Source organism: Onychostoma macrolepis, chromosome 03 (assembly GCF_012432095.1).
Source record: "Onychostoma macrolepis isolate SWU-2019 chromosome 03, ASM1243209v1, whole genome shotgun sequence".
NCBI classification, from domain to species: domain Eukaryota; kingdom Metazoa; phylum Chordata; class Actinopteri; order Cypriniformes; family Cyprinidae; genus Onychostoma; species Onychostoma macrolepis.
Window position 1 is genome coordinate 4,812,908 of NC_081157.1, and position 22,126 is coordinate 4,835,033.

The 22,126-nt window shown below is 38.2% G+C and overlaps 2 protein-coding genes across 2 annotated transcripts; both read right to left on the minus strand.

Annotated features, from left to right (window-relative positions):
• Nucleotides 1-4,703: 4,703 nt before the first annotated feature.
• Nucleotides 4,704-5,429, minus strand: LOC131534038 (gastrula zinc finger protein XlCGF7.1-like). Its single transcript, XM_058766659.1, has one exon. The coding sequence runs from the start codon at nt 5,427-5,429 to the stop codon at nt 4,704-4,706; it is 726 nt and encodes a 241-aa protein (XP_058622642.1).
• Nucleotides 5,430-5,828: 399 nt separating this feature from the next.
• LOC131534042 (gastrula zinc finger protein XlCGF57.1-like) lies at nt 5,829-21,676 on the minus strand. The gene is made up of 2 exons (XM_058766671.1): nt 21,087-21,676; nt 5,829-7,054 (listed from the first exon to the last, which is right to left on the minus strand). Exon 2 carries the CDS (start codon nt 7,047-7,049, stop codon nt 5,829-5,831), a length of 1,221 nt encoding a protein of 406 aa, XP_058622654.1. The 5' UTR covers nt 7,050-7,054; nt 21,087-21,676.
• Nucleotides 21,677-22,126: the final 450 nt, after the last annotated feature.

Genomic DNA, 22,126 nt, shown 5'->3' on the forward strand with positions numbered 1-22,126 from the left:
TATTCTAATTTGTTGAGATACTGAATTGGTGGGTTTTTGTTAAATGTGAGCCAAAATCATCACAATTAAAAGAACCAAAGACTTAAACTACTTCAGTCTGTGTGCATTGAATTTATTTTATACACGAGTTTCACAATTTGAGTTGAATTACTGAAATAAATGAACTTTTCCACGACATTCTAATTTATTGAGATGCACCTGTATGAACCAACTGATCGAACACAGCCGTCAGGTGTGCAGACACTTAGGTGCTTTACTGTGAACTCAACAATCAAGGTATAAGCACTATAAAAAGGTAACAGGTGAATTTTTGTCTTCAACAAAAATGAAACCCATTGGTGCAGGAAGAGGAATAGGGAGAAACATCTGAATGTCCCAGGTCAACATGGTGGTAACATCACTGCTGCAATCACGCAGAATGGGGTCCTCATGCCAAAATAGCTTCTTACAACACCGACCACATACTCACGTTTTTAGACAAACTAAGTATTGGACAGACTAGGTATCTGGTCCCATTATTTCAGTACCTCCCACAACACTCTCCCTTCTTTTCCTTTTCCCCTTCTGCATGGCAGTGGAAGGTTTATGACCTCCGACCCCATGTTATACCCCTCATTCAAGCCATGGAGGAGGCCTGTGACCTAAGTCTGTGTAAGGATGGAGTCACCATTCAAGACGATTCTTCAGGACATTGACTGTGATAAGGATGAAGTGGCCATATCCGGCTATACGAAGAGATGATGCTAAGGTGTTTTTTCCCCGTCTCCACAAAAGTTTATGCACTATATTGTATTTGGAATGTGTTCTGATTTTCAGTGCAAATTGCAGCCAAATTGCAATACTTTCATCAGGGTGCAGTACTTGTCTCATGTGTTGTGTTTGGTCAATATATTCATGTACTTTAACAATATCTCATAAAAAAATTAAAAAAAAAAGTCAAAAATAGAAATGTTACAAGTGTTTAAGGTTGAGCACAGCAGTGTGTAAGTGGTTCAAACAGAATCCAACTGAATAAATCATGTGTGTGCCATATGGTACCAAAACTGTGTTTTGATAAATTATTGTACATTTTTGAATGAAGTGCTTCGTTTTGCAAAAGATCTGAGATGTTCTGCTACTTACTTGTGCGTGTGTGTGTGTGTGTGTGTGAAAAGTCAGGACATAGATTTGTATAATGACAAGGGTATTACAAGGTGAAGGTGACTTTTCAGGACATTGACCCATGTCCCCAATTTTCCACCTTCTTCATAGATAGATGCAAAGTAAAATCATGTCTTATCCTTGCTTTTATGAGCCCTTTAAAAACCAATTCAACTACACAGTCTGAGTCATAAAGGATCTTGTATCTTCTGCTAATATATATTGCCAATTTTGCTAGTCCTAAAATGAAGTTTAACAACTGTCCTTTTCTCTTTTTGTTTTTACAATATTTAAAACCAAAAATAAGTCATTGTGAACACCTTATCAACAAGAAACTAGTTTCCAATAAAACAAAGAGATCTCAGTCTCTCACGATGCAGTGAAACAGTGAAAGATTTATTCTGTCAATACAAAAAGGGCATTTATCTTGCACAGTTGGATTCAATATTGAAATAAAAGCATTGACTGCAATAATGCCATGTAATACTCACCACTGAAGATCTCCTACTTTTTTAGTCAATGGTGGCTTATAAATTGAACCCCAAAAAGTCTTAATATCATCTTCAACATTTGAAAGACCACACGTTGTAGTTTTTCCTTTGTGACCTGTGCTGGCAAATGAGTCACAATGAGCAAATCTTCAAAAATGAGTTATTACATCAGTTACATTCTCCATTAAAAGACTTTCAAAATAATATAGAAGTTGTTGGAATCAGACAAAAAAAAGTGACTGCGCTACACCCGTTTAAATCGATAAAGTCAAAAAAGATCATTTCGAGAAAAACTGATTTAAAGTTTTCTGAAGGTTCCAAAGCAAAGTTACCTAGCAACATGAATTATTTCCCCCCACTTCTTTTCTTAATAATCACAATATAGCTATTTTTCTATTTTATCTTTGTTGTTATTAATAAGAACCAATGCAAAAAATTTAATATTTTTTTAAAAGCCAGAATGGCTTGCATGTATTACAGTCGGCAGAAGTGAGAAAAAAGTATTTATAACATTTTAAATATGGATATTTTTCTTACAAAAACACATGGATTCGCTGCAGGAGGCCTTTATTGTGCGAGGCACATTTTATTATGGAAGTGCGCACTTTATTTGACTACTTTTGCACATTCCGACTCATTTTGCCAGCTCGGGTCACATTTATCATTTTTACACACACTTGATATAGACTCATGCCCTCCACTGAATCAAAAACAATGTCTCTTGAAATCTTTGAGGTGGCTGAAGATTTCTCCATTTATAAAACAGTCTTGGGTATCACCACTTGGAAAGTGATCCCTTGCATTCGGGACAGTTTGTAATGATAAAACAGTCTTCTTTACTCAATGTCTTTTTTTTTTTTAACAGATGAATTGTCCTTGTTGATCTTATGCCCAGTTTCTGTGCAAAGCCAGTATTATTGTCCAGAGTCTTACCAGCCACTTCCAATTCCATTACAATCTTAGCATTTGTCAAAAGCTGTTTTAACCAAGGTGTTGAATCATCACGTGCACCGTTAATCAGAGGTTCTTCTAAAAAGTGTAAAGACTTGTAGGGCAAGGACCTCATGCTTTCATAAAAAGGAGAAATACACCTCAAATCGAATTTAGTGCAGTCCGTCCAGATTTTTCCCAAACCCCACCCACCAAACTTACTTAAAAGGCAAAAAGTTAATCCAGTCCACGATACATTTGACTTGTATAAAATTTCTGAACAAATTGTAACCTAAAGGCTGCTTTTCTACTCTTAAGGTCTACAATGCCTTGACTACCTTCTTTTAGAAGATATAACACAGCCCTAGGTACTCAGTACAATTTATCCAATAAAAAAGTTGATCATTTTGACTTATTTTTTCAAGAATCCCAAAAGGAGGCTCTAAAACCGATAATCTGTGCCACAGCGAGGAGGCTACCAGATTATTAATAATTAGAGCCCTTCCCCTAATAGACATTTTAGGCAAAAGCCATTTCCACCTTTCTAATCTTCCCTCAACATTTTCACGCACATTCTCCCAGTTTTCCTGATTGGTTGATTCATCGCTTAGCAAGATTCCAAGGTATTTTAAACCACACTGGTTTTCTCCATTTTCTCCTCTTTCCATTGTCCAAGTATGCTGCAGTTTTGGCCCAATTTACTTTTGCAGAAGAAAATGTTCCATAACTATTAACACTGTTAACTAACTTATCAATTTCATTCTGCCCACTAATTGAAACCATTATATCATCAGCATATGCTGACAATTTTAATCGGGGGAATATTCATATTCACATTTAAAACCGTCTAACACCGTGTCCTAACTACACGCGACGCGACACCGCGACGCGACAGAATCAATCAAATATCACAGCCAATCAGAAGCGTGTGTGGGCGGGCTCTCTCTGGAAGCGCACTGCTCTTGCAACGAAATGGATACGTTTATAATCGAATTCATAAATTTTAAAGCTTTTTAACAACATTAAATATACACACTGAGTGACCGATAACATCTTTGTTATGGAATACACTCGTTGGTTCGCAGTGAGTTCAACGTTTTAACGGTCATCTTTGATTTAATTTATTTTTCAAGATCTGAGGTAAACTATCTGTTGTTGCTTTCAGTATGGCTATAGGGTCACGCAATATGATATTTAAACTCATATTAGACACGTTTAACTTTGAATAAAGCATATAATCACCTGAGATTATCTACTGTCATATAGTTTGTATGTTGTTGTCCAGCCGCGACGTCGCGGAAATAGAAACCGTTTCTAAATTAGAAATTTCGCGTGTCGCCGTCGCTGCTAGTTAGGACAAAAACTCTGATTAACATGGAAAAGATACCTTTTATCGTGTGTCGCGGCGTCGCGTGTAGTTAGGACACGGTGTTACTCTACTCTAATTCTATTTAACATTGGTTCTAAAGCTATTGAATACAGCATGCCTGAAAAGGCACAGCCTCGTCTTATACCTCTCTGAATTTTAAAAGGACTACATAAGCCACAGTTGACTTTCAATGTCACAATAGAGCACTTTAATCATAGCATAGATTTATAGATGTTTTCTCCAGATTTGTAATTGCATTAAGCCTTTTCTCCAATTGAGAGAACTCGCTTAATGCATTACAATTTTATTGCCATTAGATTTTAGTTGACTAAATCGACTGTAAATTTAGTGAACTAAAATCTTATATGTAGTCGACTAAAAAAATTCAGATGACTAAAATTTGACTAAATGCCATTTTAGTCAAAAGGCTATGACTAAAAATAAATCAAAATTTGCTGTCAAAATTAACACTGCATACTTCAAGTACCAATGATATTAAAATTAATTACTTAAGTATGAATTCCCATGAGCCTATTAAATCCTTGTTTACAGGTGAAACCCTTTCCACACTGAGAGCAAGTAAAAGGCTTGGTTACACTTTATTTTGATAGTACATCATGTAGTTGCAAAGTTACTTACTGTTAGTAGAATGTCTAAAGTGGACTATCGAAATAAAGTGTTACCAAAGGCTTTTCACCAGGTTGAATTATCATTCGACTCTCAAGGCTTCCTTTACCAGTGAAAGTGTTTCTACACTAAGGACAGGTGAAAGACTATTCTGAAGTGTGTTTACTTACATGCACATTAAAGTGTCTTTTCTCACTAAAACTCTTTCCACAATGAGAGCAGCTGAAAGGTTTTATTCCAGTATGAATTTTCATGTGATGTTTAAGTTGACTTTCACATATGAAACCCTTTCCACACTCGGAGCAGATGAAAGGCTTTATTCCAGCATGAATTAACATGTGTTTCTTCAGGCTTCCTTTACACGTAAAAGTCTTTCCACACTGAGAGCAGGTTGATTGCTTGTCTAAAGTATGAATATGCATATGCGCCTTAAGATTTCTTTCCTGTGTGAAACTCTTTCCACACTGAGAGCAGGCGAAAGGCCTTTTTCCCGTATGAATTAACATGTGATTGTTAAGGCCTCGTTTGCGTGTGAAAGTATTTCCACATTCAGAGCAGGTGAAAGGCCTTTTTCCAGCATGAACAATCATCAAGTGTGCGTCAAGGCTTTTTTTCTGTTTGAAAGCGTTTCCACACTCAGAGCAGGTGAAAGGCTTTATGTCACTGTGAATACTCATGTGATTCTTAAGGTATTTGTTGCGATTGAATGCCTTTCCACACTGAGAGCAGGTGAAAGGCTTTTTTCCCGTGTGCATGAACATGTGATATTTAAGGCTTCGTTTGCGTGTGAAAGTATTTCCACATTCAGAGCAGGTGAAAGGCTTTATTCCATCATGAATTAACATGTGCTCCTTCAGGCTTCCTTCACACATGAAAGTCTTTTCACACTGAGGACAGGTTAATTGCTTGTCTAAATTATGAATATGCATATGCTTTTTAAGACTTTTTCCTGTATGAAACTCTTTCCACAATGAGAGCAGCTGAAAGGTTTTATTCCAGTATGAATTTTCATGTGATGTTTAAGTTGACTTTCACATATGAAACCCTTTCCACACTCGGAGCAGATGAAAGGCTTTATTCCAGCATGAATTAACATGTGTTTCTTCAGGCTTCCTTTACACGTAAAAGTCTTTCCACACTGAGAGCAGGTTGATTGCTTGTCTAAAGTATGAATATGCATATGCGCCTTAAGATTTCTTTCCTGTGTGAAACTCTTTCCACACTGAGAGCAGGCGAAAGGCCTTTTTCCCGTATGAATTAACATGTGATTGTTAAGGCTTCGTTTGCGTGAAAGTATTTCCACATTCAGAGCAGGTGAAAGGCCTTTTTCCAGCATGAACAATCATCAAGTGTGCGTCAAGGCTTTTTTTCTGTTTGAAAGCGTTTCCACACTCAGAGCAGGTGAAAGGCTTTATGTCACTGTGAATACTCATGTGATTCTTAAGGTATTTGTTGCGATTGAATGCCTTTCCACACTGAGAGCAGGTGAAGGGCTTTTTTCCCGTGTGCATGAACATGTGATATTTAAGGCTTCGTTTGCGTGTGAAAGTATTTCCACATTCAGAGCAGGTGAAAGGCTTTATTCCATCATGAATTAACATGTGCTCCTTCAGGCTTCCTTCACACATGAAAGTCTTTTCACACTGAGGACAGGTTAATTGCTTGTCTAAATTATGAATATGCATATGCTTTTTAAGACTTTTTTCCTGTATGAAACTCTTTCCACATTGAGGGCAGCTGAAAGGTTTTATTCCAGCATGAACTGCCATGTGATATTTAAGTTGACTTTCACATATGAAACCCTTTCCACACTCGGAGCAGATGAAAGGCTTTATTCCAGCATGGATTAACATGTGCTTCTTCAGGCTTCCTTTACACGTAAAAGTCTTTCCACACTGAGAGCAGGTTGATTGCTTGTCTAAAGTATGAATATGCATATGCGCCTTAAGATTTCTTTCCTGTGTGAAACTCTTTCCACACTGAGAGCAGGCGAAAGGCCTTTTTCCCGTATGAATTAACATGTGATTGTTAAGGCTTCGTTTGCGTGTGAAAGTATTTCCACATTCAGAGCAGGTGAAAGGCCTTTTTCCAGCATGAACAATCATCAAGTGTGCGTCAAGGCTTTTTTTCTGTTTGAAAGCGTTTCCACACTCAGAGCAAGTGAAAGGTTTTATTTCACTGTGAATACTCATGTGATTCTTAAGGTATTTGTTGCGATTGAATGCCTTTCCACACTGAGAGCAGGTGAAGGGCTTTTTTCCCGTGTGCATGAACATGTGATATTTAAGGCTTCGTTTGCGTGTGAAAGTATTTCCACATTCAGAGCAGGTGAAAGGCTTCTTGACTTCTGTTACTTGAATGCTGCTTTGTGAGCAACCGTTTTCAGTTTCGGAGCAACTCCCTGATGTTTCTCCAGTGGTGACATTATGATCTTTCTGATCCCGATGCTTCTCCTCCGCTTCATTAAGATCTTGTTCTTCTTTCACTTTCATCAGACCTAAAATGAAAGCATTAAAGTGATGAAAATCAAGTGGGACATTTTTTTTTCAGAAAAGACTCTCTGAGATTAAAATCTCTTTCACAGGAGTGTCCTGGCCAAAGTGGGCAGCAATACAATCAGTTTCAACGCAGACTTACACAACACAAACAAACCCAAAAACACTTAAAACAATTACATATCACGGAGTCATCTTCCATTTGCCAAATAACTGTTTTAAAATGATCCAAAAGACAGAAAATTTTGCAATTTGGAGAACCAAAGGAAATTATGGTACATTCACACAACAACAACACCACTATGTGGATAATAGCTACTTTGAACAAAACCCACTTTTAATTTATTAGCAAAGTACGTGAATTAGTGGTCATGATACAGTTATTTCTAACTTCAATAACTTGAAAAATATCAATATTAAGGTCCCCATGAACCGAAAGTTGCAACTGACTTCAGTGTTGTGATGTATTTTCAAGTGAAACAGAATATTGAATAAAGGGCGGGGTTTTATTGTGGCGCACCTCCTCTCCACCTCTTGCTCATAGCAGATTCACGGTTGGATAGGAGTGGTTAAGAATATCTGCTTGTTATGTCTAACAACACGCTTCACCGAGTCCTAACGCTCTGCCAGACGTCCCAAGAAAACAACAAACTGTGCTAATATACACCCACGATGTCATGTAATACTGAAAAATTATAACCTGAACCTTTATCTCCATACTGAAATCCCAGATGGCCAGACAGTGTTTCAACAAAAATATTAGTGTCTGAGACACTGTGAACACAGAGACTGTAGTGTGCCCAGCAAAATTTGTATATGCTTAGCTTAAATATGTAGTATTACATAGTGCTCACAAATGCTTGGACCCGGAAACAGCATTCCTTACGTCATACTTAGGGATGCAAGATATATCGGCCACCATATCGGTATCGGCCGATAAACATTCATTTTTCTGTTATCGTTATCGAACCGATAAGAAAATTTGGCCGATATATTAAAGCCGATAAATAATGCATTATTTCCTGCAGAGGCACTTCAGATGCGCACTGTTCGCCGTGATGGTTTTTAATAGCTTGAAATATTATTGGAATCACTTCGAAAAGGAAAATACAGTGAAGTGCAACATGTACAGGGCAAGTCTGTCATAATGAGAACATTACTGTAAAATAATAAATGTAATCTTTCTGTTAGCCAGTGTTTTAGCACGTTGTTATGGGAAGAGCACATCCACAACGGAGCTACATATTCATGACTAGCACAGTTAAGTTTGCTTGTGCATTTGCAGCCTTTTGTGCAATTGTGGGTTGTAATATTGTGTTCATTTTATGCATTATATATATGCAAGCTTCAGTTTACCAGTGTTCAGCTCTTAAGTTTCAGCGCACGCAGCTCAAACAGCAATGTACAACATTAATAACAATGATTGGGACTATCATATATATATATAATATCATAATGAGAACACTATTATAATAAAACGTTGTGAATTCTTTGGTTTAATTTGTCGTGTTTCAGCGCATTGTTGCGGAATAAGCCAAGAGCGTGTCAAGAACTTAGTTCAAGATCACTTGCACATTTGCTCTTTTTGTGCATATATAAGTTACAATATTATGTTTATGTTGTATAAATAATAAGCGCTTCAGTTTACCAGTGTTCATTCAGCTCTTCAGCAGCGCTAAAACTGCATGCTGCTATCTGAAACAGTGGTATTAATTTAACATACTGTATTGTCCCGAATATAAGACGACCCTGATTATAAGACGACCCCCCCTTTTCCAGATGTACCTGTTGGAAAAAGGCTTTTTGAAAACCAAATCTTGTTTTTTGGGGGTTTTCTCTCTTTCTGTAAAACACATTTATTCTTAAATTATTTTCATATTGCATATTTTTCCAATTCTAATTTTTGTTTTGAAAGTATGGTAAATACTGGTAAAATGTATCAACGATGACATTGGAAAATTTTGATATACCATTGAAATAACAGGTAGCCCATCTGAATTATATAACAATTAGGCTATCCAACTCATAGTAGCCAACCAAAATGTTATTATCAGTAGACGTGAAATCTTATTGTAGTCTTCAAATCTGGGTACTGTCTTATGTTTTTAAATCACTTACAGAGGAAGTTTGGTCCCATCAGGCTAACATACAGTCACGATCATGCTGCTGTAAGCTTTTCTTTTTAATTTGTTTTAATTTGCGATCTTTACAACACACATTACATTACATATTTCATGGCACACTCGTTTTATGCGTTTTTGGCGCCACCTATTGTTGTGGGTGTATCATTGACATGTCAAAGTCTACACCCTGAATATAAGACGAACGCGTTTTTTCAGATGTATTTCCAAGGAAAAAACATTGTCTTATATTCGGGTCAATACGGTACTTCTTTTTCAAAATCATTGATATATGAATAACCACCACTTTTATTTTTCTTATTTTCATTAATAATATGGTTTAATGAAAATAATTTAATTGTCAGTGCAGAGGCTATTCCGTTTAATTTATGCATGGCACATGATTTTTTTTTTTTTTTTCATGTAATGTTAAGTAATGTTGTCCAGTGACTTGTTTGCATTATTTAAGCATTGTTTTATTTATTTGTAAGGCTGCTTTTTGTTTGATTTATGTTGAAGTGTTTAATGGATTTTAATGGTGAGACTTTTCTTTTGTAATCAGGCTCTCAAAAATTATATTAAAAAAATTGGATTTAGATTTATCGGCTTTCATGTATAAAGAATTATCGGTATCGGGTCAAAATTTTCATATCGGTGCATTCCTAGTCATACTTAACAAGCGGATTCTCCCCAAGCCATTAAACTGACATCAGAGCGAGAATGCCATTCCAGAGCGGAAGCAAATTTTCTGTTTTTGATTAAAGACTACGATGGCAGACATTTATTTTTTTTGGTGTATTGACTTGCACAGTTTAATTGTTCACCACAAGACTAGTAATGTGCACTAAAAAAAGTAAGTAGGGTCATTTTTTGATTTCATGATGACTTTGATCATTTTCAATACCATTGGCAAAACTGTATACTGCCATAGGTATTTTAACAATTTTTTTTTTGTTCATCCATTTTTTTAAGCCAATCATTATGTTAAGCTTTGAGTGGTTTAATCCAATTCTTCTAAAAAGACACGTTCGCTTTACATGATGAACATTTTCAAATAGGCTTTTATTTACATACATATAAACAGCGATCAATTACCATTACAAAAATCTCAATCTTCGGACTCTGACAGGAGACGGATGCGTGACAAACTTGCTGTCGGAGAGGAGAGAGCGAGACGCAGCGTGTATCGGTGTATAGATGGTAGATACTGTGGAGAATGAGTAATGGAACCGTGTCAGATATTTCAGTATCGGTATCAAAATATAGATATTTAGGATAAAACTACCATGTCGTTTGTTTCTCCAAACTTTGACTCCATAGTTACCCTGAGCTCCCTCACTGTCCAATCAGATCTTCAAAACATGCTGCAGCGGCGGCGGCTTTTCCCGGTTCATATATCAGGGTTTTTATTGGTCCGTTTATGATCGGATATCAATTCAAATTGTGGGCGTACTCAGTAACGAACTATGATTTAAAAGTAACGAAGTAGATTATTTTGCTAAATTTGTACTGAAGTATAAGTACAAGTATAGCTTTAAAAATATACTCAAAAAAAGTACCAAGTACCCGAAAAACTACTTAATTACAGTAACGTGAGTAGTTGTAATTCGTTACCTCCACCAATGATCATTAATGAGGCATTCATGCGACACTGTTTTCAGCAAAAACAGAAAATGTATGTGTTTTGGCCATGCATTTTCACAACATCAGCATTTTTGGAGGCCTTAAAGGCATAGCTCACCCAAAAATGAAAATTCTGCTGTCATTTACTCACCCCCAAGTTGTTCCAAACCTGTGTGAATTTCTTTCTTCTGCTTAACAAAAAAGAAGATATTTTGAAGAATGTTTGCATCCAAGCGGTTTCTGGGCACCATTCACTTCCAAAGTATTTTTTTTTTCCTTCTATGGAAGTCAATGATGCTTGAAAATTGTTTGTTACAAATGTTACAAAATAAATGTCAAAACATTCTTCGACATATCTTCCTATGAGTTCAACAGAAGAAACACATTCATACAGGTTTGGAACAACTTGAGTAAATGACAGAATTATCATTTTTGGGTGAACTATCCCTTTAAAGTTTTGAAAACAGGGTTCAAAGTGCATGTAATTGAAAAGGATACCGACATCTGATGGTTGCGTAATGCGACAACTCAACGAGCTCTGGTGCATAATGTAAGATGGCAGCTCCCTGCAGCTAGACTAGTACACTGTAAACAACTTCCATTTTTTTCCCATCCACCTCTTCTCTCGCTTTGCATTTTTCTTCCGTTTCAAAACTGGACTATAAGGCTTTGCAACCTGGATTACCTTAAGGAATATATCGTCACGAATTACAACAGACTCTACAGAACAAGGACAAACCAGATGACAACAAAAAAATTATAGGCAACCTTACTCCAAACTCCAAAAGACCCCGTCCCGATTCACTATCCAGTACAGGTACAACACCATCCACATCACCTAAACCGCCATGCTGCACAAAGGTAAGCCACATTCTACTCTCCATTGAAAACAAACTTTCCGGACTTGATGCAAGGATTGTGCTAATATACACAAGGACTTTCAAGAACTACGGCACAGCTTAGAATGCAGCCAAGAACAGATAGACACTCTCACCAAAGAAAATAATATTCTAAAGGACTCCGTTCACACTCTTACCGCTCAACTCACCACTGTTGTTGCACAAAACAAAGCCATGAAAGAGAGCATTCTGGAATTACAATCATGAAGCATGAGGGACAATTTAGTTTTCACAGGCATTCCGGAACAAACCCCAGACGACCCAGAGAAATCAGTTAAGGACTTCATGAAAAAACAACTCAAATTACCAGCTGAAACTGTACAGAATATCACTTTTCACCATGTGCATCGGATCAGATCCCAAAACAACAGCAATCACCCATGCCCAATCATTGCAAAATTCGAACATTATAAACAAAAAGAACTGATTCAGAGGCAAGGCAGATAACTCAAAGGCACAAACTACGGACTCAATGATCAATACCCAAAGGACGTTCTTGAGCATCGAAAACATCTCTTCCTAATCCAAAAGGTTTTAACCACAGCAGATCAGCACAGTGCTCAAACACCACATTTTGGCAAAATACTACGAAAAAGGGGACTTTTACCTCCCACTGCCAGCAGCTTACATTCCGGAGACAGGAAAATACAGCTGCCTACTTTCAAACAGACCAGAAAGAAAATGCCTCTTGTGGAATCTACTTGCTGCATGAACTGCCACAGACTTGCTGGACTTCCAAAACAGGCCTAACACACAGCAAATCGTCATCATGCACCCCCTCAGCATACAGCCGGTGAGTCCTGTGAATCTCAACAGTTAATACCAAGTGTAGAGGAACAAGCCAAAACTGATCCACAGACTAATCGATGGCACTAACAGGGAGCGAGACCCAAAGACACTCGAGACATCAGATTGTCACGAGTATCTCATTTTGCTGTGGTAGTATCCTCTACCCCAGATACGGCTATGACAAGGCTTGCAAACACTGGTATTCTACCACCCCCTATACACATTGAGAACAGATTTGAAGCATTAATGAATGTGAGGAATCCCCAAATGTGATCGAACATGGATCGTATCAGCCAGCAGCTAACATCGCTACTAACAGGCGCTCAAGATCAAGCAGACAGCGGCACTCAGCTCAGAGCGCAGCCGAGCCCAGGACTCTGATAGTGGGTGACTCTATTATCAGAAACATCAGTAGCAGGACTACAACTACATGCTGCTTTCCTCAAGCAACCGTCTCTGATGTGAACAAGGAACTTCGGAACATTCTGATGAAGCACAAGACTGCAAATCGAATCATCATCCATGTGGGGAAGAACGATATTCGGAAAGAGCAGTCAGAACTGCTTAAGAAGGATTTCAGTGAACTCAAAGATTTGAAGTTCAGTCGTTCATCAGTGGACCACTCCCAGCAAGAGGAACTAACATGTTTTCACGGCTGCTTGGGCTGAATACATGGCTACAAAGAACCTGCGGTACAAAAGGAGTCAACTTCATCGACAACTTCAATCTTTTCTGGGGCCGTAGACAACTGTTTAAACTGGATGGCCTCCACCCAAACAAACTTGGTGCAAGAGTGCTAAAGGACAATATCTATTTCTCCCTCCGTCACCCTTCAGTGGTGTGTGCCAATCCATTCACCCTGAATGGCACACACACATGGACAGAACATGAGTGACCACAGGACTTCATATCAGCTTCAGAGTCATTATGTGGTTGACATCCCACAAGGACGCTGATAACACCACGCAGCCACAACAAGCACTGTTCATGTACAACATCCTGGCTAGGCACTGACCACAGAGCTCATCACTAGGTATGGGTACCGAACTCTGTACTTTTATGGGTACCGACCGAATTGCGTCTTTACTACAGAGTACCGATTCACATTAAATCATTTGGTACCAAATTTTGATACCTGAGAATGCATTTGGGCACATATGAGAGAGAGAGGGAAACCCCTTTGACATGATGTCACCCCTGCAACTCTTTAAAACAACACACAGGGCAAACCGAAATGTTCTGAAGTGTGCTTGCATTTCTAGGGTCATATGGTTTCCGCGAAATGAGGACAGGATGGCGGAGTCCATTCATAAAAACAGAATTTACTCTATAGCGTGGAATTGAACAGAATTCATCCATTTTTGGATGAATAAAAGAAGGTCTGTCACTTCATTTGAATCGCGGTATGAACTAGTGTATGGGAATATTAATATAATAACGCAAAAAGATGGTTTAAATATGAATCCTGCATGTTCTGTTAGTCTCGGTATGTTTGAATGGCGGAGACACGGTTTTATTTACTACACAAATACTGAAGCACACATGAACTCACGGTAATTTTCGGCCTCTGCATCTCAGTACATGAACACATGAACTTACAGGCTGTGAGAGTCACTTCATGAGAATTTTACCGTTTCATTTGAGAAAATTAGCATCATTTCATACTGTATACACAGAAACTTCACGGCAACCTGTCAAAATAAAAGTGTGGTTTAACATGTAACAGAAATATATTACTCTTGCATTACTTTTATACAGTATAGTGTACGTCTTTATAATATTTACTGTCAAAATTAAATGAAACAATTAAATGATAAAAATAATTATTACAACCACATTAACCGCTTCATTGTAGAAAAAATACAATTATTATTAAAACTTTTTTAAAGGAATATTTACACAATTTTTCTAACATGTATTAATTTTAACAGTAAACCTCTGTTTGTTTGCCAAAAAATAAAAGGGATTCATTTTCATTTGATTAAAAATAAATAAATGTATCATGCCTTCATTTGATTATCAGAAATAATAAAACACAATTTCTGGAAGAAAAAAAAAGAAAAATAATTGTAGGGCCCTATTGTTCAAAATGTTGAAATTGAGAGTTGGCCTTATTTTTTCACTGAAATAAATGTTTTTGTTATTACACAGAGTAAAGTATCGAAAAAAAGCATCATTGGGTACTGATACCCGTACCGTACCGGTTAAATTGTGAACGGTACCCAACCCTACTCATCACAGACAGACTGTGACGTACTACATCAGCTCCAAGACTCAGCACCCAAGGACAACTATCTGGAAAACAGCCAGTGAAGCCAGGACAACATATCACAGCCACCGGAAACACCAGAGCCAGAGCTCATCTCACCAGACACACCATCCCTCTCTCCAGAATCTCCACTTCTAAGCTTCTCACAGAAAATGGAGGAACTAGTGTATGCTGGGACCAAACTCTCCCACTCTTTCGCTGCAAGCCCCCAGATATCAACTAAAAAAACGTTCTGCCTCATTCTGAGACAAAAAGCTACATCAGATCACAAAAGGAAGCATTTAACGGGTATTGTGGACTAAAAAGGTTATAGTGTTCTCTTTTGTTGGACAACAGGTTTAAAAACGTGAATACAAGATAATTTTGGCTTTAGGCATTTTAATTTAAGAATGTTTAGCTTAGCTAGTTAATGGAGGGCTACCTGCTGCCGTCAGAGCAAGTGTAATTTCTGCATTCACGCGCTCCTCGAAGCTCTCATTTCCTGAGTTGTGCTTTTAAGTCGAAATGTGAAAACAGCACGCTCGCATTACTACAAAGATTTGTTGGACTTGTATTGTTAGAGCTTTCCAACTTTAGTTCACGTGCATTTTCTCAGTCGGGAAATTATTTTTCACGTGAGGTGCCGGTGATGTTTTTTACGTTTGTTTTGGAGAAACAAAGGACAAATATTTCAATCGATCGCTCAGGCATGGCACCGAAATGAGGCACCGAAATCTCCGTTCTGATTTGGTTCTAGTACATACCGGTTACATAGGTACCGGTGCCATATTGGTACCGGGTTTCGGTACCCAACCCTATTCACAACTGTTATCAATGATTTCCTCAGAGTTTGACTGTTTTACTATTGCAGGGGATTTTAATATTCACATAGATAATGCAGAAATCAAAACTGCAAAAGAAATAACTGTTTTAAACACTTTTGATCTGATTCAGCATGTGCATGAACCCACACACAATCGTGGACACACTCAAGATTTACTCATCAGTACAGGTCTAAACATTTCATCTATTGTTATTAAGGATGTAGCTTATCATTTCTGTATTTTCTTTGATATATTGATCTCTGCAACCACTGAATCTAGATCTGTCTCTGTCAGAAAGAGATGCATTAATGAGAACACTAGTGTTATATTTATGAAGGCTGTATCTTTAACACCAAGCATTTCTGCAGACTCTGTTGATCTTCTCCTGGATTCATTTAACTCAAAAGTTAAGAATGTTATTGATGATATTGCTCCGACAAGGGTCTGCAAGAGGAATGGCAGACAAAAATCACCATGGAGAAAATCAACAGCAGAGTATGAAAACACAATGCAGAAAAGCTGAGCGGATGTGGCGGAAGACAAAACTTGAAATTCACTATAGCATCTATAAAGACAGCCTTCATGCTTTCAATGTGGAACTAGCCACAGCTAGACAGACCTTCTTCTCAAACCTTATAAACAGTAACTTAAACAACTCTCACACTCTTTTTGCTACTGTTGAGAGACTAATGCAGAGTTCACACTGCACGATTTTAGCCCGATTTTTCACTCGCCGACAAATGCCCGACATCGGAGGCAAATCGGAGCTCGTTCACGCGAGTGACAATCGCGCAGTGTGAATTATCACAGACGCGATCTGAGAGAATCGCCGACACGTCGCCGACGCCTGTGAAATATTTGGCATGCCAAATATCTGGAGCTGTCCGCGATTCACAATCACGCTTTGTGCAATGATTTCTGACTGAAAACTACATCACGATGACCTTCAGCCATTGAGAGACAAAGATACAGGGCAGAGGGAAGTTCGGTGAGGAGTTATACCATATCAGTATTTTAATATGTACAATTATATCATACAGAAACGAGCACAAACGCTTGACCAGCCGCAACATCAGCATAACAGTTACTGCAAATGATTATTTACCACTCTTTGCAGAACACAATCCCTGCATCTCCCTCCTGCATAATCTGTCTTTCTTTTTGTAGCTGGAAATCAGCGCACAGACAATTTGCTGGCTATATTTTTTAATACTTCCAGTCTCGCTCGAGAACAACGGGCTGACGCACGCAGGTTCTCGCGTTATTTCCTTATCACTTCTCGCGTGTGTTTTGTTGTGAAACATAGTTTGCGGATCAGACAGCGTTGTCGGCGATTCTTCTTATTGTGAAATAGTGCAATGTGAAAGCCCCTGTCGCCGATCCATCGTGCAATGTGAACACAGCAGCGACTGAATGCTACCCCAGATAGTCACGCAGTGTGAACACAACAGCGATCCGACGAGTTTGAAAATCGTGCAGTGTGAACTCGGCATAACTAAAATCGTACAGCACCTTAAATCATCGACCTGCTATCTTGACACACTTCCCACATCTTTTTTCAAAAGTGTGCTTAACTGTTCAGAAGCAGATCTCTTAGAAGTGGTGAATGCCTCACTTCTTTCAGGGACTTTTCCAAACTCCCTGAAAACTGCAGTTGTTAAGCCCCTTCTGAGAAAGCGCAATCTTGATAACACAATGTTGAGCAGCTATAGACCAATATCAAATCTTCCGTTCATAGGTAAGATTATTGAAAAGGTAGTTTTTTTAATCAGCTGAACTACTACTTAAACTCAAATGGATACCTGGACAATTTTCAATCTGGTTTCCGAGCGCATCACAGCACAGAGACAGCACTCATTAAGATAATAAATGATATTCGCTTCAATTCTGATTCAGGCAAAATATCAGTGCTGGTATTACTAGATCTAATGGCGCTTTTCCACTGCATGGTACGGCACGGTACAGTTCAGTACGGCTCACTTTTGGGGGGCTTTCCACTGGGTACAGTACCTGTTACTTTTTTAAGTACCACCTCGGCCGAGGTTTCAAGCGAACCGTACCATTACCAAAACGTGACGTATAAACTCTGCTGATCACTGATTGGCCGGAGAAAATAGTCACTGCCTGCGTCATTGAACTTGCAGCATGAGACACAACTGACCCGCTAGATTTAAATCAGCACAGCCAGCGAAGGATCGAATGCAACTGTTTTGAATGAGAGCACCTTTCTTTTAACAACCAAAAAATGGCTTTCGTTGTCTGTTGAAGAAGCACAGACTGTCCTCTTGTTGATAGCCGAGGAGTGGATCCAGCGAGAGCGTGATGGAGCGACATGGAATTAAAACCTTTTTCAGGAGTCAAGGCAGTGCGGCTACGGCAGTAGAGGCGGCGCAACTATAAAGACATGTGAATAATCCTGCCCACTCTAAAGTAGTACTAAACAGCAGTGGAAACGTGAACCGAGCCGAACTGAGCTGCACCGTGCCGTTCTGAACCGTGCCGAGCCGAGTCGTACCACGCAGTGGAAAAGCACCATTAGTGCTGTGTTTGACACTGTCGATCATAACATACTTCTACAGAGACTGGAAAACTGGGTCGGGCTTTCTGGGATGGTACTCAAATGGTTCAGGTCATACTTAGAGGGGAGAGGTTATTATGTGAGTATAGGAGAGCATAAGTCTAAGTGGACGTCCATGACATGCGGAGTCCCACAAGGCTCAATTCTTGCACCGCTCGTTTAGCCTGTGTGTTCCCACTAGGGATGTCAATTTTTTATCATTTCCATGATCGAACATCATTTAAATTAACGATCAATTAATCTATTAATCGTTAACCATAATACTGAGTCATGCGTCTATTGCAGTGGCAAATTTTCACAGACTGACAGGATGTGCAAATGCCACTCATGACACAGGCTTTCTCACCCGAATGACAGGGGTTTTAGTCTAAATAAAAGGCTAGTAGCAGGACTGTAAAATGAATAGATGTGATTATGATCATTTGATAAAATGAAGAGCGCGCGCCCGCTGCGCCGTAGTACGGATCATTTTACTTGGATGGCTTGTTTCAGATCCCGTCACGGAGACGGCTGAATGCGCCTCTTTAAATGGTTTCATTGTACTCGTTGTTGTATTTTAAAACACAATCGCAATGTTTGCAATTGACATTATTGGCATTTAAATAAAATGACCCAAATGTAACTGCGGCTCATAGGGCTGCTCCGCGGTCAGAGAACCGCTTCTCTCGGCGGTGCTACGGTAAACACTGCTGCTCATATGAAGCATTTTAATGCGAGTATGACCCAAGTGAGGTACAAAGCTTTGTTTATAAGAGAAATAATGGGTTAGCAGGCAAATGTTACATCGTGACTATGAGTTTGCATTCATACTGTTCGATACCTGTACATTTAAAGCCATACGCGGCGTTCTGTTCTGCCGGTTGGTCACGAATTTCCAGGAATTTTATAATATTTATTGTTTCTTTTCCCAAATCCTCGCCGTCTCACCCTCTAATTTCACAGGTTTATTTTATTGTCATTCACTTTTAATCAGTTTTCGCATCTCTTACTGTGGTAAACATGCAGGGGGAAATGAAAGATTTTGTGGCCATGAATTAAGAATTTGTTCGCTATGACTTAATTCGTTCCCTTATTTTAGTTAAATCATGGGTTTTATAGGGAACAAATTAATGAAACAGACAGTGCCCACAAATTATTAAGTCTAACGTAGAAACGAATTAAATTACGAATTATTGCCTAAGCCTATATTGCCTATATCTCCGTCCTGCTCGTGTCCCGCAGCCCTGTCGATGCGCAGAGATGAAACAATAATATCTGGGGAAATTATAATTAAACATGACTTAGTTACTATATTTCAATACAAAATAAATGTATATTGTTTCTGTTTTAATGTATGTACTTTTAAAGTTTGGATCACATTAAAAGTGTAATTTGTACGTTAGTGTATAATTTTCGCAAAAGACCCAGAACCGTCACCACCACTGTCGCTCACAGCCGCATGCACGTGTTTTGCGCATGAGCCGCATGCACCCCAAAATTAAACTGCTTAATCAACCACCGATAGCATTAATTGATTGCATATCTTATCGACAATTAATCGATCGTCAATTAATCGTTGACATCCCGAGTTCCCACTGAGGCAAATAATGAGAAAGAACCAAACTGCCTATCACAGCTATGCTGATGATACCGAGATTTACCTAGCCTTATCTCCAAATGACTACAGCCCCATTGACTCCCTCTGCCAATGCATTGATGAAATAAACTGTTGGATGTGCCAGAACGTTCTTCAGTTAAACAAGGAGAAAACTGAAGTCATTGCATTTGGAAACAAAGATGAAGTTATCAAGGTGAATGCATACCTTGACTCTAGGGGTCAATCAACTAAAAACCAAGTCAAGAATCTTGGTGTGATTCTGGAGACACACACACACAGACAAAAACGTATGCGCACGCACAAGTGAGCACACTCCCACTAGTATTTGTAAATATTAAGCCACAAAAAGACTATTTAAATATGAATTCTGCGTGTCTCTGTGTTAATGTATGGCGCAGATGCGTGGGTTTGTTTACTACTCATACAGAAGCACACGTGAGGCTTGTGGTGATATTAACGTCTGTCGTCTCACTAAATGAGGACATAAATACATGAACAACATCTCCAGAACTGCTCTGAGAGTCACTTCATGATAATTTGACCATTTCATTTGAGTAAACCTATCCTCATAACATACACACACAGAAATGTAAAGGTATTCACGGCAACCCGTCAAAATAAAAGTTCGGTTTCACTCGAAGACATTGTGGCAGAAATATATTACTATTGTTCAGTAGAACGTACGTAATAGGCTACTACTACTGCTAAAATTATTAGGTTACACTTTATTTTGATAATCCACTTCAGAATTTTTGCTCATATTGCCCAGCCCTACTGTCTTAAATATGTTGTTTGTGCATTAATTTGAAGATTGAATGTGAAATTATTGCAATATAAAAGTATTTAAAAACTTTAATGTTAGGTGGGATTAATCGCGATTAATTTCAGAAAAATGTGTGATTAATTAGTAATTTTTTTTAAATCGATTGACAGCACTACTATATGTATAAAAATGAATTAAATGTATTAAATAATTATTATAAAACTGCATGATACATGAGCTATAATGGATTATGTTCATGCATATACATCAAATTTAAGCATGACTCCATTTACTTTTATGCAAAAACACTTATTTTTAGGCGGAAAACAGCAAGAAAATAGGTGCCCACCTAATGTAAAAACAAAGTGAATCTGTCTCACACGCAACAGTTTTACGATTTAAAAAAGCAACGAGAGAAAATAAAATAAACTTCTCGTTGTCAGGTCCATCGCATTTTTAAAACCTTTAAAATGTGGATTTAAGACATTTTAGTGATAAATAGGTGGAATGTAAACTTTTAGGGATCTGCATCCTGTTAAATTATTGTAAACCTAATGTACAACAATCATTATTAATGAAGAATAAAGACCAACCTCCATGATCCTCGTGTTTTATTCTCCGCGGTTCTGGTTCCGTTTCTGGTTCCTCATGTTTTATTCTCCATGGTTCTGGTTCGGGTTCTGGTTCCTCGAGTTTTATTATCCTCGTTTCTGGTTCCTCATGTTTTATTCTGCAGGGTTCTGGTTCCTCATGTTTTATTCTCCATGTCTCTTGTTCCTCGTGTTTTATTCTGCAGGTTCTGGTTTAATCATGTTCTCCTCACTCTCCTCTTTAACAAACACCATCTTCACAGCAGCAGATCTCAGTTCAGATGATACTCCTCCAGATATTCCTGCTTGCTTCAACACTTAGTCATGACTCTGAGGATGAGAATATTACAGGTTTTTACCGACCTGATTCAAAAACATTTCTAACCGTTTGTATTAAAACAGCATCACGACAAAACAACAGAGAGCGCAGAGAAACTAATCTTCTTCTTCTAAGGTTTAATAGTGTTTGGAAAACAAACGTATGTTTTAGCGCCACCCGCTGGACTGGAGTGAAGCGGCGAGAGGAGGTGAAATACGAGAGAAACACCTAGCAATTGGTATTAATTCAGCATTGCATAATATTGTTAGATGACAACTTAAAGGCAATCTTCTAAATGAGCAGCAAACAGTAAGATAGTAGATATAGTAGTCTACTGTAATAAGAAACTGGTTGTGTCTTGAGAAATCCACCAGTAGGGTACAATGGGGCTAAAGGCCCACCTTAAGAAAAACTGTGCTATTCACTGCGCCTAAAATGTATAATTGCAGAAAAAATATATACATTGTATTGAACATTAATGGAGCAACAGATTTTGTGTGCAAATAAATCATTCAAGTTGTTTATTTTGTTTAAAAATGTTATAAATGTATGAGGTGGCAGCACACAGTATTGATACAAATACTTCAGCTAAAATAATGTTTTTTAATAATGTCTAAGTTAATACTTGTTCAAAACAATCACTTTAGCAAAGTTTGTACTATTTTCTGCTTATTTTGATAAATAAAATAATTAATTTTTGTTCAATAAATATACTGTCAATAAT

Coding starts and splice junctions, on each gene's coding strand:
- LOC131534042 (XM_058766671.1), bottom strand. CDS start 7,049: ATGAAAGTGAAAGAAGAACAAGATCTTAATGAAGCGGAGGAGAAGCAT.
- LOC131534038 (XM_058766659.1), bottom strand. CDS start 5,429: ATGTGTGAAGGAAGCCTGAAGGAGCACATGTTAATTCATGATGGAATA.